The sequence below is a fragment of the Panthera uncia genome, chromosome E1 (assembly GCF_023721935.1).
Source record: "Panthera uncia isolate 11264 chromosome E1, Puncia_PCG_1.0, whole genome shotgun sequence".
Classification (NCBI taxonomy): domain Eukaryota; kingdom Metazoa; phylum Chordata; class Mammalia; order Carnivora; family Felidae; genus Panthera; species Panthera uncia.
Window position 1 is genome coordinate 39,684,858 of NC_064814.1, and position 18,102 is coordinate 39,702,959.

At 42.4% G+C, this 18,102-nt stretch overlaps 1 protein-coding gene across 1 annotated transcript in view; it reads left to right on the forward strand.

Moving 5' to 3' along the window:
* Positions 1-818: 818 nt before the first annotated feature.
* The window catches only part of UTP6 (UTP6 small subunit processome component), a 56,178-nt gene continuing 38,894 nt past the window's right edge, over positions 819-18,102 (forward strand). Inside the window, exons 1-2 of the mRNA XM_049637880.1 lie at positions 819-992; positions 2,247-2,289. Coding sequence (XP_049493837.1) covers positions 2,252-2,289 — 38 coding nt within the window. The 5' untranslated portion in view covers positions 819-992; positions 2,247-2,251. The remainder of the gene's footprint in view (positions 993-2,246; positions 2,290-18,102) is intronic.

The following is an 18,102-nucleotide window of genomic DNA, read 5'->3' on the forward strand; positions in this document are numbered from 1 at the left end:
GCCCACTTCCCCCGCCCGGCGCCCCGATTGGCCGGCGGGAGCGCGCGCCGCCCGGCCGCCCAGCCCGTTGGCCCGCGGATTCTCCCGTCAGTCACGCGGAGGCGCTTCTCGCGGAGCCGCGGCTTGGTTGGCCCGTGCGCGCTGCCGATCGCGGGCCCGGCCGCCTCTTTGAACTGAATTCGCGGGAAAATTAGGGGTCGGAGCGGCCTTCCTGCTGGCCCCGGTGCATTGTGGGGAGAGAGGGACCCAGCGAACGGCTTAGGGAGCCGTTTCTCGCCTTCTGAGCGTTGTCAGTCACCGCCCCCAGGGGGGTACAAGACCCCTGAAGAGAGGCGGGCCTCTGAGGAACTGGGGGCGAGGGGCCTGTTAAATGAACCGAGATCCATTACAGATCATCGAGTCTCTAACTTCACAGGAAGGGGCCTGGCTAGGGGTTGGGTGGGTCGTTTCTCGTCAGAGGGGCGCCCAGGGCGTGGATCGCGCGTCTCCTGTCCCCTCGCCACCACGTGCCCCTTGCCACCCAAGGCCGAGTCCCACCCAGCAAAGCCCTTGAGAGGACTGGGGGCAACCAGGGTGTTGTGGCTGCCGCTCTCGGACGCGACCGGGCTCCACCAAAGGGAGCGACTTCTATGTATCAGGAATCACCTATGAAACGAGGAAAACTATTTTTGGTAGGTGCTTTGAAGCTTCAGGATCGTTGCTGAGAAAGTCGTGGTTTCTCAACGTGTCGGAAGCCAAACGTAGATACCTGATCCCACCCCCACCCCCACCTCCCCCCCCCCCCACTGCACCCCTCTCCCCACTCAACCCCGCCAGGCATCATAGGAGTGGGCAGAGACAAACTGAACGATTTCTTTAAAGTATGTGTAACCTTGTTGGGAACCTGCTCGTTTTGCGCTCAGAAACGCGAAGGAATCCGTGGTTTTGCCGGTCCTGCTAAAAAGACAGATGCATAGGCCCGACTTAGTCTGCTCATACAGACCGGTTTGGAGGTGAGCTAACCTTCTCCAAGATTTGAATTTCAGCTGGGACAAGGTGATGTCTGAGATGTTCCTCCAGTTCAAATACTGTGATCTTGCATTACATTAAAACGAAACATTATCTTCAAATATCCCAATCTCTAAGCACAGAACCATTTCATACTTCCAATAACAATACTTCCACACTTTCACATGGCTGCTTGGGGACCTTCGCAAAAGGCAACTGCAAACACTGTATCTTTGGAATGGTTGGTTATTCAAGCTGTTTACAAAACTAGTGTCTTTGGAACAGTTATTCAAACATCTGAGGTACTGATTTTAATCCAAGCATTTGCTACCTAAGAAAATGAGCTCTACAAATGGTGTGTTTAATATAAAATACAGCATTTCAGGAACGCATCTGAAATAAGACATACCTGTTGCTGATACATAAGTACAGCCTGTATTTTTAGTCAGATAAAAAGTTCAGAATGCTCTCATTTCTTATACTGCTCTGTGCTCTCTGGAAAAACTCCCCCCTTCCACAAAAAGAGGGGTTTTTTCTTCTTTTTTTAGATTTCTGAAATAAGTCTTTTCTGATTGATGCCACCCCACAATTTGAGATTGGGGTTTTAGATGTTGATAAACTGCTTGTCTTTAACTTTGCCCGGTTAGAAAATGAGGCTTCATCATTCGGTCGGGGTTTGGAGAGTTAAATCACACTAGGCAAATCACAAAATATCAAGTTAAAAACTAGAATGCCGGGGCGCCTGGGTGGCTCAGTCGGTTGAGCAGCCGACTTCGGCTCAGGTCATGATCTCACGGTCTGTGAGTTCAAGCCCCGCGTCAGGCTCTGTGCTGACAGCTCAGAGCCTGGAGCCTGTTTCGGATTCTGTGTCTCCCTCTCTCTGACCCTCCCCCATTCATGCTCTGTCTCTCTCTGTCTCAAAAATAAATAAACGTTAAAGAAAAATTAAAAAAAAAAACTAGAATGCCAATTTATTTGCAGTAAACATAACCCGTCAGTGATCCATTATTTATACAGGGTTTTTCCTTTGCAGGGCAGTGTGGGGGACAGGTATGATCAAAGAAAAAGAGCAAGGCACAGGCTGTCATCAGTGTTTGATGAACAGAGAAATGGAGCTAAGGGAGCTGGGATGTTCTTAAAGGGTATTTCCCATAAGAACTCCATGTTAGGTAGCATTCTTGGCTAGGCATGGGCATGGTTTTGATGTACAGTAGAAGAGGCATAGTAACAGATTCTCCCTTTTTGTATTCTTTGTCTAGAATACATGTGGAACACTGAAAAAATCGTATTACCTTGGACAAGGTAGAGTTAACTGATGAGTTGTCTTTTACAGTCTGCATAATCACATTTTGTTCCATAGGCATAACTATTTAGAAATCATCACGCGGTTGGTTGTTTCTGCAGCCAGCTTACTTATTTTGTGTTGTTATTTCTAAGTTTGGGGTGGCAACTGTTTTGGAAACTTGTCATGCCTCTTTCTGAAGGCACTAACTAAGATCTAGTAGCAGTTCAATCTGATAACTTTCAAAGTAATGATGACGGCAAATAATATTTTGAGATACCTGCAAGAACCGTAATGTGATACGGAAATATCTGTAATTTCTCCTGGAAACAAAGCCACAGGCACTGCTAACACTACTGTGATTTATCACTGTTATGAGTAGTTGAAGGAAATGCTCACTTCATTTAGGGACTCCTCGAATCTGATTCAAATTATTAGCAACCCATATGTTATAGCGCCAAATCTTTTTCTTTTTACTTTGCTGTAACCTCTTGGGTGCAGGGATGATGGGTGATTTGTCTTAGTAACTTAGATAGATAATGTCTACCATTATGCCTGGCATAGAATAGGAACTCATCTAATGAGTTTTGGTGAATAAGGATGGATACCAGTGCACAAGTATAAGTAACAATAATGATTACCGGTGCCAATGACAGGCAGTATTTTAAGGTTTTGTTTGTTTGTTTGTTTGTTTGTTTTTTAAGTGGGCTTCATGCCCAGTGCATGAAGTCCAACATGGGGCTTGAACTCACAACCCTGAGATCAAGTCCTAAGCTGAGATCAAAGTCACTTGGGGTGCCTGGGTGGCTCAGTCCATTAAACGGCCGACTTCAGCTCAGGTCATGATCTCACAGTTTGTAAGTTCAAGCCCCAGGTCAGTCTCTGTGCTGACAGCTCACAGCCTGGAACCTGCTTTGGATTCTCTCTCCTTCTCTCTCTGCCCTTTCCCCACTCGCGCTCAAAAATAAATAACCAAAAGAAAAAATTTAAAAAAAAAGAAGAGTTGGTCACTTAACCAACTGAGCCAGCCAGGTGCTCCAATTAAAATTTTTTAAATTTTTTTTTAAAGATTTTATTTTTAAGTAATCTGTACACCCAACATGGGACTCAAACTCACAACCCTGAGATCAAGAGTTGCCTGCTCTACCACCTGACCCATCCAGACACCCCAGTATTTTAAGTTTTTAACATTTTTAACACATTCAATCCTTATACCAACTCTCTGAGGTAGGTAATTATTATTATCCCCATTTCATAGATGAGGAAACAACAGCAAAATTTGTAATGGAGCTAGTATTCTAACCCAGACAGTTTCCAGAGCCCTCACTCTTGACCATCATGCCATGAAACTGGAGAGTTTTAGAGATATAAGATGCTGAACATGTCATTTCTAGGTCAAGAAAGATCAGTAAATATTACCTCTGAAATACTGAGATAAATAATCATCAGCATTGAATGCATTTGCCGACAAAACCTAGATATCAGTTTTCCATTAAAAAATTTTTTTAACGCTTAACAGGCACAGAGCGTGAGCAGAAGGGCAGAGAGAGAGGGAGATACAGGATCTGAAGCAGGCTCCAGGGTCTCAGCTATCAGCACAGAGCCTGACGCGGGGCGTGAACTCACAAATTACGAGATCATGATCTGAGCTGAAGTTGGACACTTCACTTACTGAGCTACCCAGGCACCCCTCAGTTTTCCTTTTTAAATTGTACAGTGTCTTTCTATCCTCAGTCCACTCCTATCACCTTAACTAAGTGCTGAGACTATTGCAACAAGCCAACAAATGCTATATCAGAAAAAAATTTGTTTTAATCTTGCTTTAAGGAGACTAAAACTTTATATTTGCTAATAAGTTCTTAGAGAAATATAATCAAATTTGACTTAAAAAAAGGAATGGCCTCCCCTTAAGAATAGCAATAGCCTTCCTAATAAGAGTGTAAAGGAATCATTTTAACAGTTCTATTTGAAATTTAAAGTGAAAAGTTACTTTTGTTTCTTTTGTCGAGAAAAGAAAAACAGGGGAACCATGGAACATTTACTGCGTACTATGGAGTGTTTGTAACAAACCGCTGATTTGAATGTGTGTGTTTATCTGGAGTTAACTAGATATAATAAGGATGTAGTAGGCCATCGTTAGAACCCCTGGGACAAGAAGAAACTTGATACTAATAACCTGAGGGATGAAAAAACACCTGAGACAAATTGGAAATATCTAAACCTGAATTTTTGGGAGGCCTACATCTGGAGACAGCTATTACCCCTGTTTGTGTGTGTGTGTGTGTGTGTGTGTGTGTGTGTGTGTGTGTGTGTGTTTCACTGTGGGATCAGTGTTTCATGTTTAATTTTAAACAAAAGCACAAGCGAACTGATATTTATTGGACATCCTATCCATACAACAATCATAAGCTGTAATTTTAGTTGCTATCGGTGACCTCACATACACGTAACTCAATCTCAAAGAGATTAACTCATCCTCCCACAGCTTGTAAGAGGGTCAGCTGAGATTTGAGCCCAGTTACAGGAGACTCAAAACCCCACGTGTTTTCCAGTACAACAAAGGTATCTAGGCTGTCGTGTTGAAAGCCCCAGGGTTTCAAAAGCTACCCCAGGGAAAAGACAAGGCTGCAAAATGGTGGGGTCTGCACCCGAAGGCAGCTACTCTGATTTTATCTGTTTGAAAATTTGTTTGAAAATAAGTGGTTGTAGTTACTAAACAAATTTGTTTTGAAAACACCACACGATGTGTTTTTTACCTTCCCAAGTCTGGTAATGAGAGACAATGAGTTAAAGTGTCACTAATAATATATCCTGGGCTATACTCACCTCCAAAATCAACAGCACTAAAAACACACCTATGATAAGAATAATGAAGACTATTTCATTTCATAGGCATGAAATATAGATGAAAGAATCAATCTGTGTATCTCTTAGGCATGCTCTGCTCAGGGGAAAAAAAAAAAATTAGTCTTGCTGTTGTTCCCTCTTAATCTGTGTGTGAGCTTATTGTTTCCAAAATGTTTTCTTTATTTTCTGAGGAAAAAAGGGCATTGCTGTGTAGCTGTCCTTGATAAATCAGGTCAGTATAACCAGGTATTATAACCACTTCTGTAATACTATTGTAGTCTGCATTTCCATTGAAAGTATAAATTCATCTTTTCACCATTACTAATTACTGTGAATTAGAACAAATTACGAGATAAAAGGGAGCCTTAATTTCTAGTTAGTTTTTATTGCAACTACCGTTCTTATTTCCGTGATGTGACTTTTGTCTGAAGGATATTATTTAGCAGTTACTGTTTAGAAATTTAGTTATATGAAGACACACTTATAGCTAGAGGAAACTTAGTATCTAGTTTAAGCCTCTTCCTACACCTGAGGAAATGGAATCCCAGAATTTAAAGTAATTTGCCAAGATCATACCAGAGGTTAAGTACATGTTGAGAGAGAATCTATTTGTGGAAGAGTTGTCTCCTAGCCTAGAAATTCCGTGTTCTTTGAGATGTTTCACGTACCTCACACGAGAAATGCCTTTACCCACCTTACTCTATGCAAGATTTTACTTCTGCTTACACTACTCAGTGGAACTAGTTTCTGGTGAAATGTTGCTGTTATTCCTGGTCGAACTACTATTTTTTTCTTCATACTGATGGCTTCCTATCTCTTAATTTCAGTCTGCAGGAAGATTTTTCCTAGGACCCTGTAGCATTTGAAATTTGCTGTGAATCCATTGAAAGGCATTGTCATTCCACATTGCCTGTACTTATTAGCACTCGCAATAATTTTTGGCACGGAAGATTCTGACAACTTACTCATGTGACTAGTTTTAGAAGGTTGCCACCTTCATGACTGAGCCTGAATAAGAGATGTACTGACGAGGCCACAGAATGATTTAGCAGCTGTTTTTGATAGAACAAGGGCTTATATGTTGTCACTAGTAGGAGAGTTTGTACTCTATGTGCTTGGAAGAAATTCCTTGAGATTACAAAAGCATTCAACAACAGAATTCAGAATTCTGTAACCACTTTCTATCATACAGGCACTCGAAGAGGAGGAACGGTTGGAGGAGTAGGACTTCTAGGACTTTTACTTTATATCGAGATAAATTAAGTTTCTTTTTTTTTTAATTTTTTTTTAACGTTTATTTATTTTTGAGACAGAGACAGAGCATGAACGGGGGAGGTCACAGAGAGAGGGAGACACAGAATCTGAAACAGGCTCCAGGCTCTGAGCTGTCAGCACAGAGCCTGATGTGGAGCTCAAACCCACGGACCGTGAGATCATGACCTAAGCTGAAGTCAGACGCTTAACCGACCAAGCCACCCAGGCGCCCCTAAGTTTCTAAATTAACTTTCAGTTTATAAGGATCAAATTAACACACAGAGGCCAAGGAATTTTTATTTGGTCGGGATTTCTTCAGAAAGAAAGAAGAGTTCTCTTTGAAGAGAATTCTCTTAACAGGAGAGAAACGCTTCTGGCTCTATTTCTATTTTTGAAACCTATTTTATCCTCAAGTTCCCCTTTGCAACAATCTTAGGAGAAAGAACATTGTAGTGTACTATAATCAAGTCTTGACTTAATCATTAATTCACAGTGTGAGTTTGAGAAAGTTATTTAACTTCTCTGATCTTAGTTTCCTCAAATAGGAAATTAAGGTTTGATTTAGGTCAGTGATTTTTGGCCATGATCTCTGAAAGTTGAGGATGGGTCATGTGTAATTTGGAAAATCATATTCAACATTATAATTTTATTTTTGGCAAGCAAAAACAAAGTCCATTTGTAGTTTTTTACTGTAATCACTGAAAACAAAATTCTTCATCATTGGATGTTAGGATATACAGTGTTTGTAAGACACATTGCTCTAAAGAGATAATTTCAGAAGTGGGGGATAGGAATTTTTAAAAAATCAATTTAGACATTGAGAAAAACCAAGAAACAATGATGTAGCTTATTGTTAAAATTATCATAGTTCTTTAATTCTAAGAAAGTCACTGAAATTTCATTGTGCTATACCAAAGTTAAATTCATACTATTGTCCCTTTTCTATAAAATTATGTAGCTTGGATTCCCCTTTTGGTTCCTGAATGATCAATAAACAAAAGGAAAATCGTGTCATCCTTTCTCTGATATAACAGAAGGGGATTACAAATTCAGCTCAAAACATGTCAAATGATGTCGAAGAGTGCCCAGTAAGAACGTGAACTGCACAACATTTAGAATTGGAAATAAAAGGGAGAGTTTGTATCACACTCATCATGCAAGAATCTCAAAATCCTCTTTCACAAATGGCAGAAATACCTTAAAAATACTGAAAGTACAAAAAGATAGGAGCATTCTGATAGGTGTATCACAAAATAAAGAAGTTAGGCCTTTTTTTCTTTTTCTTTCTTTCTGTTTTTTTTTTTAATTTTTTTTTTAATGTTTATTTATTTTTGAGACAGAGAGAGACAGAGCATGAACGGGGGAGGGTCAGAGAGAGGGAGACACAGAATCTGAAACAGGCTCCAGGCTCTGAGCTGTCAGCACAGAGCCCGACGTGGGGCTCGAACTCACAGACCGCGAGATCATGACCTGAGCCGAAGTCGGCCGCTCAACCGACTGAGCCACCCAGGCGCCCCTCTTTCTGTTTTTTTTTTTTTAATGTTCCATAATTTCTTTAACCAACCTTTTATTCTGTGTTGCAGTATAGTAAGGGGGAAAATGCTGTATAATATCTGCTTTTGAGAATTTGCTGAATTTTTTTTCAAGGCCTAGAATGGTCCATTACTTTAAATGTTTCATGGCTGTAAAATAACATGCATATTTTCTGTTGGGCAAAAGTTTACTGTTTATGTCTACCTATCTCTCCATCTATCATCCAGGATACCACATTACTTTTAATCCTCATATCTCCTTAGTCCGCTCTGGTCTGTGACCTGTGACACTTTCTCAGACTTCCCTTGTTTTTAATGACCTTGACAATTTTAAAGAGTTCTGGTCCCAGGTATTTTGTAGAATGTTCCTCAATTTGGGTTTGTCTGGTGTTCTTCTAAGAGTGGGGTTATGGGTTTGGGGGAGGAAAATGACAGATGTGAAGTACCATTCTCATCACATCATATCCAGGGTACATCCTATCAACATGACTGTCATTGACAATGTTAACCTTAATCACCACCAGCTTAGTAGTTGACAGGCTTTTCCACTGTAAAGTTACTTTGTCTCCCTTGCTCCCTTGCATTCTGGAAGCAAGTCCCCAAGTGTAGCCCACACTCAAGTGTGGTGATAGTGATTGGGTGGTGAATTAAGCTCCACCTTCTTATTTGGGGAGTATCTATGTAAATTATTTCCAATTCTTTTGTAAGGAGATTTTCCTCTTTTCCTTCATTTCTTTATTTATTCAATCATTTATTTGTATCAGTATGAGTTCTTGGATATTTGATGTATCTAATACTACATTATTTGTTTTGTTATTCATAATGTTCTTTCTTTGGCCATTGGGAAATCTTTTAATTGATTCCTCTGTCCCTTTGACATGACCCTATCATTGTGGGTGTTTTTTTGCCTTTAGCAGCAATTCCTTACTTTCTTGTACTATGAGAAGCGTGTCTCATTTTATATATTCCCTACCCCAGTTCTAGATCAGCCATTTCTCCAAGGAGCCCTGGTTCCTTTCATTATGATAAAATGATACAGAAACCAAGATGTGGGTGTTAAGTGTGTTTATTGCCTCTGGGGTGTCATTGCTTCTAGGCTCTCAGTGGACAGAACTAGGAAATATGTGTATGTAAATTAATACTTATATGCATACAAATTTATAATTATTTCTGTATCTATCCATCTCTATATTGATAAACATGAGTTCATACTGCTGTCTCTGACTCCAATCCTTTCTTGTTTCTTTGTTACTTCTTTTTTAAGTTTATTGTGACAGAGAGAGAGCTCACGTGAGAGTGCAGGGGAGGAGCAGCAAAGGGGGAGAGAAAGAATCCCAAGCAGGCTCTACATAATCAGTGTGGAGCCTGACGTGGGGCTCGAACTCATGCACTGTGAAAATCATGACCTGAGCTGAAATCATGAGTCAGATGCTAAACCAACTGAGCCACCCAGGTGCCCATTGTTTCTCTGTTGTTAGTGAGAGTAGTCCTATTCTTTTCAATCTCTCTCTTTCCTGAGCACTTATTCCAAGGGGGCCCAGTTGTTGTTGTTAATACAATTACATACGCATTTACCATATTTTAGTGAGAACTAATTTCATTTTCCCAGGAAGCTTGAAATGTCAGGGAAGAAATATATGACAACCAAATTCTTGAGTTATAGGAAACACAGCATTGCTCCTAGCTCTTCCCAGCAAACTCTGGTGAGGGAAAGAGGCAATGGGGGTAGCGAATGAGTTGAAGGTCTACTTAAAAGTGATGTCTCTTCTTCACTGGCAGAGCTCACTCTCTGGACTGGGGGCTTACTCTTCACTTAAACATGAATCCCCATCTTAAGAGGCATGTTTTGGGTTTCTGTCTTTAAGGGCTCCCAGAAAATTGTATTAGCAACTATATTTTTATGGTTGTGATTATGTTGCTTATATACTCGATTAAAGGAGAGGTTTTTGTTTGTTTGTTTGTTTGTTTGTTTGTTTCTCACTAGAAGCTACTTTGCAGGGGCGCCTGGGTGGCTCAGTTGATTAAGCGTGCCACTCTCGAATTGGCCCGGATCATGATCTCCGGGTTGTGGGATGGAGCCCTGCATGGGCTCCGTGCTGAGCATGGAGCCTGCTCAAGTTTCTCTCTCCCTCTCCCACTGCCCCTCCCACCCTACTCTCTCTCTCTCCCTCTCTCACTCTCTCTCTCTCCCTCTCTCTCTCTCTCAAAAAAAAAAATGCTACTTTTCATTACTTAGAAATCTTGAAATTTTATTGAAGTGTTGGAATAGAAGAAGGAAAACAGAATATAACATGAACAGAAAGAATGAGTTCACCATAAAACTCCCAAATAAAGTTGGGAACTTGTTTTATTCTGGGCTAGATGTTTCCTGACACTGTGAATTCAGGAGTATTTCAGAGGAAAGTATGGCACATAACAAGTAGTTTGGAAAGCCATGAAGACTTTTTTGAATGCCTAAGCTACTGATTCCAGACGGAAACAATACCATGATAGCGTCTTTTGCAAAGTTAACCAATATCCTCAATTTCTTAGGTAAAGGCCTTGCAAATCAGAATCTTCCCACCCTCTTACCTCATTTCTTTCTATTCCTGCCCATACTGCCTGCTCTGGGTCATACTAGGTTCAGGATTATTCCATGAACATTTTTGTACTTTCTTAATATGCTTGGAATGCCTCTCCCCCCGCCATTCCCTCACCAAAGTTCTACACATTCATCACTTTAACTCAGATGTCATCTCTGCACATGAAAATATCCCCCAATATTCCCAGATAGAATAAGTTACCAATAGTGCATATGTGCTTGTCTACCCTATTAGCTAATGTCTATTTCATCTGTGCATCTCTACAGCCTGTTATTGAATAGGCATGCAACAAATCTTGGTTGAACTAGTCAACAAAAGAATGAACATATGGACATAAAGTTGTTTCTCTACTGCTTGGTGGACATCAGAGCTTGCCCTTAGGTGAATATTTTAAGTATTTTGAGGAAAAGACACACTAAAGTATGAGCCAGGATACCTAGGTCCTCTAATCCTAGCTCAGCCAACATCTATGTAGCCTTAGAAAAGTCACTTCAACTTTTCAGGCCTATTTCTCTACACAATTCGAAGAATTTTTTTTAATGTTTAATTTTGAGAATGAGAGAGAGGGAGAGAGAGTGAGAGAGAGAGCATGAGCTGGGGGAGGGGCAGAGTGAGGGGGGGGCAGAGGATCTGAAGCGAGCTCTGTGCGGACAGCAGAGAGCCTGATTCGGGGCTGGAACTCACAGACTATGAAATCATGACCTCAGCCCAAGTCAAATGTTCAAGTGACTGAGCCACCCACGTGCCCCTGCACAATTCAAAGATTCTACTAGATCGTTTATTCTCACTTCTGAAATAGGATCATCGCCTAAAATATTTTGGGTCAGAAAAATCTTGTTAACTTAGATTTAAATTTAAAAAATTCTCAGAAACTATAAATTGTTTGTATACATTTGCAGATCTAGAAATCACTTATTTTTGAAAATCTGGCAGCAAATCAGAAAGCACAAGTAAAAAGTAGGACAAAGCCAATGCTGTGTTAAGTGAACTGAATGGTAAAGAAACTATTTTATACTTCGAAGGAGACTAAGTTTATTAGTGAGCAAGGGCCAGGAATCCAATTTGTGAAGATAACTGGAGATTATACATATGACTCCTTGGCTCTGAAACACTCTCCTGAATATAATAGGTTCTAGAGGCCTGAAGAAAAGAAAAAAGAAAAATCTTTGTGATCTTCTGATGATTACTAACCCTATGAAATCATGAAATATATGATTTCTGTTTAGCCTATAGCTCATTACATCTTTCAAGTATATTTTTCCACTGCCTTATACTCTAATACTTCCATTTATTTTTCATATTATTTCCATGACATTTCTTCCATTCACATTTGTAAATACTTCACAAACTTAGCAGCGTATACTTTAATATTTCCACCTTTCCCATACACTGATAGCTTAAAGAAATCCTTTGTTGGTTCACTCTGAAATTTTTGTCCTTAACCGAATAAACCAGCAGTTTGTTCTGAGGACATCTCTTTTCACTTAAAAAAAAAGAGAGAGGGGGCGCCTGGGTGGCTCAGTCGGTTGAGTGTCCCACTTCAGCTCAGGTCATGATCTCATTCATGGCTGGTAAGTTCGAGCCCCGTGTTGGGCTCTGTGCTGACAGCTCAGAGCCTGGAGCCTGCTTCAGATTCTGTGTCTCCCTCTCTCTCTCTCTCTCCCTAACCCAGTCACATTCTGTCTCTGTCTCTCTCAAAAATAAATAAACATTAAAAAAATTTTTTTTAAAAAAGAGAGAGAGATTAGCAGTCTTCAAAATGAACTCTTTTTTTTACCTTTAGGGCTTGTGATGAGAAAGCATATAATGCTTAACGAAGCAAAAATCCCAACCCACTAGTAGACCTAAAAGACAAGGAAAGACAAACTGAGTTTTTCCTTGGCAGATCCCCCATGCTGAATTAGTCATTTGCTAGGCATTCCTATAGTACTTGTGCATGGTGTGTGTGTGTGTGTGTGTGTTACGGTACTTATCACATTCAATAGTATGTAAGTTTTTCTTCTCCTACACTGGGAGTATCTCAAAGAAAGGAAATGTATATTATTCATCCTTGTATCCTCACTCTCTTGGTTAAAACCTTGCTTATAGCAGATGCCTGATCAATATTTGTTTAATAGACAAGTAGGAAAGGTGGAATGTGAATTGAGGGTTGACTGTTGAGGTTTTCAGTAGGCAGAGAAACAACAAAGAGTTTCACTTAGGGAAGTAACGTGATCAGAACTGTGTTTAAATTACTCTGATTTGATTTTACTATGTTAGGGACCATGATTTTTTACTTTGAAGCAGTAGTTTGCAGGAACTGGCTCCTACCAGTTTGGAAAAACCAATTGTTGATTTTTCAGGAATTTTGCAAGCCATTTGTTAAACACAGTCATTATTAAAAGTTCAATTATATAAAGCTACAATTAAATATATTAAAAACAAAAGTAATAAGTACTAAAAACTTCTCACTTCCAAATTACTCTCCTACATATATTATCTATGTTCTTGAGATTATTTGTCTGTGGTGTGTATATGGTAGAAACACTAATACACTACCATGCCTCACTTCCAAGTCTGCATTCAGTGATGTCATTTGGTAGCTTGCAAATCAGCCATGGTGAAAGTATTTACACTATGGAAATGGGCAAACAAGGCTTTTTCCTCCCCTTCTAAGAGCTGCTTGTTAGACATTTACTAGCACACCATTATTTAGAAGACAAAATGGAAAATAGAAGATGAAGAGTTTAGAAATAGAGTTGAGAAAATTTGCAGACAATAAAAAGAGCAAGGAGAAGTGAAAGAAAAAATGATTGAGAGGATTAGAATTATTTACAGATCCCAGGATACAAATAACAGGAATTTGTGAAAGTGAGAACAGAGGCACCTGGGTGGCTCAGTCAGTTAAGCACTGGACTTCGGCTCAGGTCATGATCTCATGGTTGGTGGGGTTAAGCCCCGTGTCGGGCTCTGTGCTGACTGCTCAGAGCCTGGAGCCTGCTTCGGATTCTGTGTCTCCCTCTCTCTCTGCCCCTTCCCTGCTCGCACTCTGTGTCTCTCTCTCAAAAATAAAATAAACATTGAGAAAGTGAGAATGGAAAAGATGGGTGGGCAATAGAATAGGATAGAGCACAGATGTGTAGAGGGGAGAGATCTCATGAAGAATGCAAAGGAAAAATAAAGTAATGCAAGAAATTTGCCAGAACTGAAGGGCAAAAGTGTCTAAATTAAAAGGGTCTGTGTCTACCAAAATGAATGAAAATATCCATATCAAGGCATATCATTGTGTATTTTCAAAACATCAAAGATAGAAGATAAAGCTTCCAGAAATAGTAGTAACAATAGAGTAATACACAAAGGTATATGGGTCATGTACAAAAGTAAGAATTTCATTAGAATTGTCAGCAGTAAAATTGGAAGGTAGAAGACAATTCACAGTTCTAAGAAAAAATGAATTCCAACCTAGAATTATATACCCAAACAAATGATCACATCAGTCAAGTGAGGAGGTCAAATAAACATATGTTCAGATTTGCAAAATCTCAACAAAAAGATCTCCTTTACACCCTTTCTCAGGAAGCTACCGGTGGACTGGCTGTACCAAATGACAGAGAAAAACAAAACTCGGGATCCAAGGACACAGGGCTCCCAAAATGAAGCAAGGAAAATTCCCAGGATGATGATGAAGGGAAATCCCAAAACAACAGCTGTGCAGTTGGCCTAGAGAGCAACACTTAAGATTGGAATGGGAGGAATAGTTCCAAGGGGGGAAAAACACAACAAACACACACACACACACAAACAAAAACAGACGTATTACCTGAAGAGTTTGAATGAATGGAAATTTACAGTTATGGTACAGCACTGGGAAAAAAAAAATTAGTGACAGATACATAGAAAGCTTACAAAGAATCGAGACAATGATTAACCGCAGGGAAAAGAAAAAGTCTGATGAGAAAGATATCATCGTAGTATATGACACAGACCCGCTGCACAAAGTATTTTCAAATGCATTCTAACGTACATTAAAAATTGTTTAACCCACATTCTCGAGGACGGTTTGGGGAGGATGGAGGAGGATGAGTGTGTGTAGGGGAGGGGACGGTTGACGAAAGACCAGTGAAAGTATACATTTCGTCGAAACAGACCGCCACCCCCCAAACAAAGGAAATTTCCCTCGGAAACTGCTTAAGTCCTGGACCCCCTCAGCACAATAAAGGACTTAAAGAGGGGTCAGGGGAACGTGGGCGGGGATTGGTGGAGCGGTTTCCGAGGAGCAAGTCTGCGGGAGTGTGGGCCCAGCCCCCCACCTTCGAGAATGGGGGGCGGAGGTGCTCCCAGGCGCCCCAGCCGCGGGAGCCGGGAAACCCGAAGCCCGGAGCCCGCCCCATGCCGCAGGCCCGAGGCGGCAGCGACCTGGCCCGCCTCCCACCGGGAATCTGTTGCTTGGGGCCGAGGCTGTCGAGTCGGGCTGGGGCTGCGGGCGCCGAGGGGCCGCGTAGAGCAGGCCGGGGCCGAGGTCGGCGCCCGCTCCGCGCGAGTGCTGCCGCCCTGTCGAGCGCCCGCGGTACACTTCCAAAGGGCCGCGGCGGGAGCGCCGGCTCCCGTCCGCTGCCGCCCCCAGAGCCCTGGCCCCTGGGCTAAACCCAGACGGCCTGACGTCCCCCATTCCCCCTCCTTCCTCAACCGCCGCCGCGACCCCGCGACCTCAATCCCCGAGCCCTGGCCGGGACCCGCGCCCCCGCCCGCCGACCGCCACCCCCCTCCCCGACCGGACCCTGCTTCTCGCCCTCCGCACCCACCCCCGCCCCTCGCCCCACGATCGCTACCCTTGCCTCAGGCTCCGGCCCTCCTCCCGAAGTCTGACCTTCGCCCTCCTGACCCCAGCCCTCGCCACCCCCGCACCTCACCCCAGACCCCACCTCGCCCCTCGCCCTAAACCCCACTTGTTCCCAACTCTGACCTTCGTCCCCTCCCTCCCGGTCCTCGCCACCGATTCTGTCTGACCCCTGACCCCAAACCGGATCCCCCAACCCCGACCCTGGCCCTCTCCCTGCGACCGAAGTCCTTGCCTGCGACCAGGGCCTTCGCCTCAGACCCTCCTCCCTCACGCCCCAACCCTAGCCCTCGCTCCCCGACACTTGCCCCCCCAACCCAGCTGTCACCCCCGGACTCCGACTCTTGCGTGCGACACGGCCCTGGCCCCGTGATCCCGGCCCCGTGCCTCTTGACTCCGACCCTTGCCTCCCTGGCTCTCGCCATCGCCCTATCCTCGCTCTCAGACCCTGACCGCCGCCTCCGACGCGCAGCCCGAGAAGGGTCTGGGAGGAAGGCCGGGAACCGAGGCCCGGCCGGGCCGGGGAGGGTGGTTTCTCAGCCCTGGCCAGGCTGGTTACCGCAGCGATCGTGCTGGAGACTCAGAGTGAGCGAAGAGAGGGGACTCGACCCAGGTTTCAACCTGAGAAGGGAGGGTGACCCGGTGAAGTACAGAGGGACGCAGGGAGTTGACGGTAGAGTGGGGTTTTGGTTACATTGTTAAATCTGCACAACGCACCGGTTATTCATTTGGAAATACAGGGCGGTAAACCAGCAGACCTAGCTTTAAAAAGTTCCAAGTGGTTGCTCTGGCGCGTTGTAATAGGAGGGAGGGGACGAGTGGGGTAGGGGAACGCTGTTTTTCTTTACAAGTTTTAGAGCACTATTTTTATTTTTAAACTAGTTAACTAAAAAAAGGGGGTGGGGTGGGAGAAGAACCGTTAGTGACCTCCAGTAACCCCCAAGCCTAGATTTCCCAGCAGGCTCCGCCTCTTACTAGCTGTGTGACCTTGGGCAAGTCACTTCACCTCTGGAACCCCGGTTTGCTCATCTGTTAAATGAAACTTGACCCACCTAACAAAGTTGCTATGAGGATTAGTGACAAGGTAGGCAAAAGTGCTTGGTCAGAGCCTGTGATGGGTACAAACTAGTTGTTCAATGAACCTTATGAATGAAGTTATTTTAGAATGAATAAAGGAGTTTGTAGCCAAAAGCGGCCTCTCACCCACAATACCTGGGTGCTGAAGGGCTGGAGTGGATGTGATCCAATTTGAATGTGGGTTTTTGAGCAGACCAAGGCTGTAAAGGAGAGAGCAATAATAGAGCTGCTTGTGTGAACAACTTGAGGTCTTTTTAAATGTTAATTTGTACCTGGACAGCTCCCAGGTTGTGGAGGCTTGGGGTGAGATGGGGAGAAAAGAGAGGATTTGCGAAAGAGACAGAATATGCCCTATTTATTATGGGTATTTTATTAGCAAACAGATAAGTTAGGGAGTGAAGTTACTCACTTTACAAAGTGTTCTTCATATTTAAAACAGATCAAAAGTCCCTTAAGGCAGAATCTTCTCTGGTGTTTAAAAACGATAATGTATAAACAAAAGCTGAGATATTTCAAGCAATTGCTGTGAAGTGTCAATCTGAAGTTAAAATAAAATAAGATAAAAACAGAGAGGGAAGCAAACCCTAAGAGACAATAACTATAGGGAACAAACGGAGGTTTGGCGGAAGGGGGGTGGGTGAGGGGATGGGGTAAATGGGTGATGGGCATTGAGGGGGGCACTTGTTGTAATGAGCACTGAGTGTTATACGCAAGCGTTGAATCAATAAATTCTACCTCTGAAACTAAAATAAAAATAAAAATAAAGCAAATTTTCATTTTAATACTTGAAGCAACTCTAAAAAGATGATGGAGCTAGGATTTGAAACAGAATTTGATTCTGAAGCCTCTTTCACTTTCCTTTTCTATGCAAATATTTTATTTAAATAGAAATCACAAACATAATTCATCTTTGTTATATTACTCAATAGTATACCAATACTCAATTTATACCAATGTAAATTTCCCATCCCACTTCTCAGAGGTGACCACCATGTGAATGGTTTGGTGGGCAATCCTCCAAGCTTTTTTTTTTTTTTGCTCATAACACATCTAGACACACATTTAAAATGGATTGTACAATAACTACTGTTCTACAACATGCCTCTTTTAGATTAACAATGTATAATTCATCTTATTTCATACACTCCTCATAGTATACCTGTGTACAAATGTACTATAATTTATTTAACCACTTGGCTGATAGGCAGTTGAGGGTCTTTGCTGTTACAAACATTGGTTCAGTTACCTTCCTTATACTTCTGTTTGTGCACTTTTGTTAGTACTTCTGTAGGAGAGATTTGTAGATGTCCGATTGCTGAGCCTTAAGACACGTATATTTAAAATGTTGGTAGAACTTGCGAAAATGTACCCAAATAAAGCTGGTGGTCTTAACCGTTGTGCCCCACTGCCTCTGGGAGCAGAGTAGCGAGTGCATTTTGAAATAGCCGGCTTTCTCTGTGGTAGTGACAGCTGTGTGGACCCACAGGGGAGGGCTACTAATGGAGAAGGAAAAAGAAAAAGATTGTGACCAAGTCTTTGAAGCAGAAAGCCCTTTTTCCTTAGGTGCTTTGTGTTTACCGTCGCCAATGGTATTCACTGAAACGTAGCAGGGGAACTTTAGGTTTGTGGCTCTCTTTTGGTCCATAAATCCTCACTTTTTCAAAGAATGCAGCATTTGAATTTCCGACAGTATATTGCTTTTGTAATAAGACTGATAAATAAAAG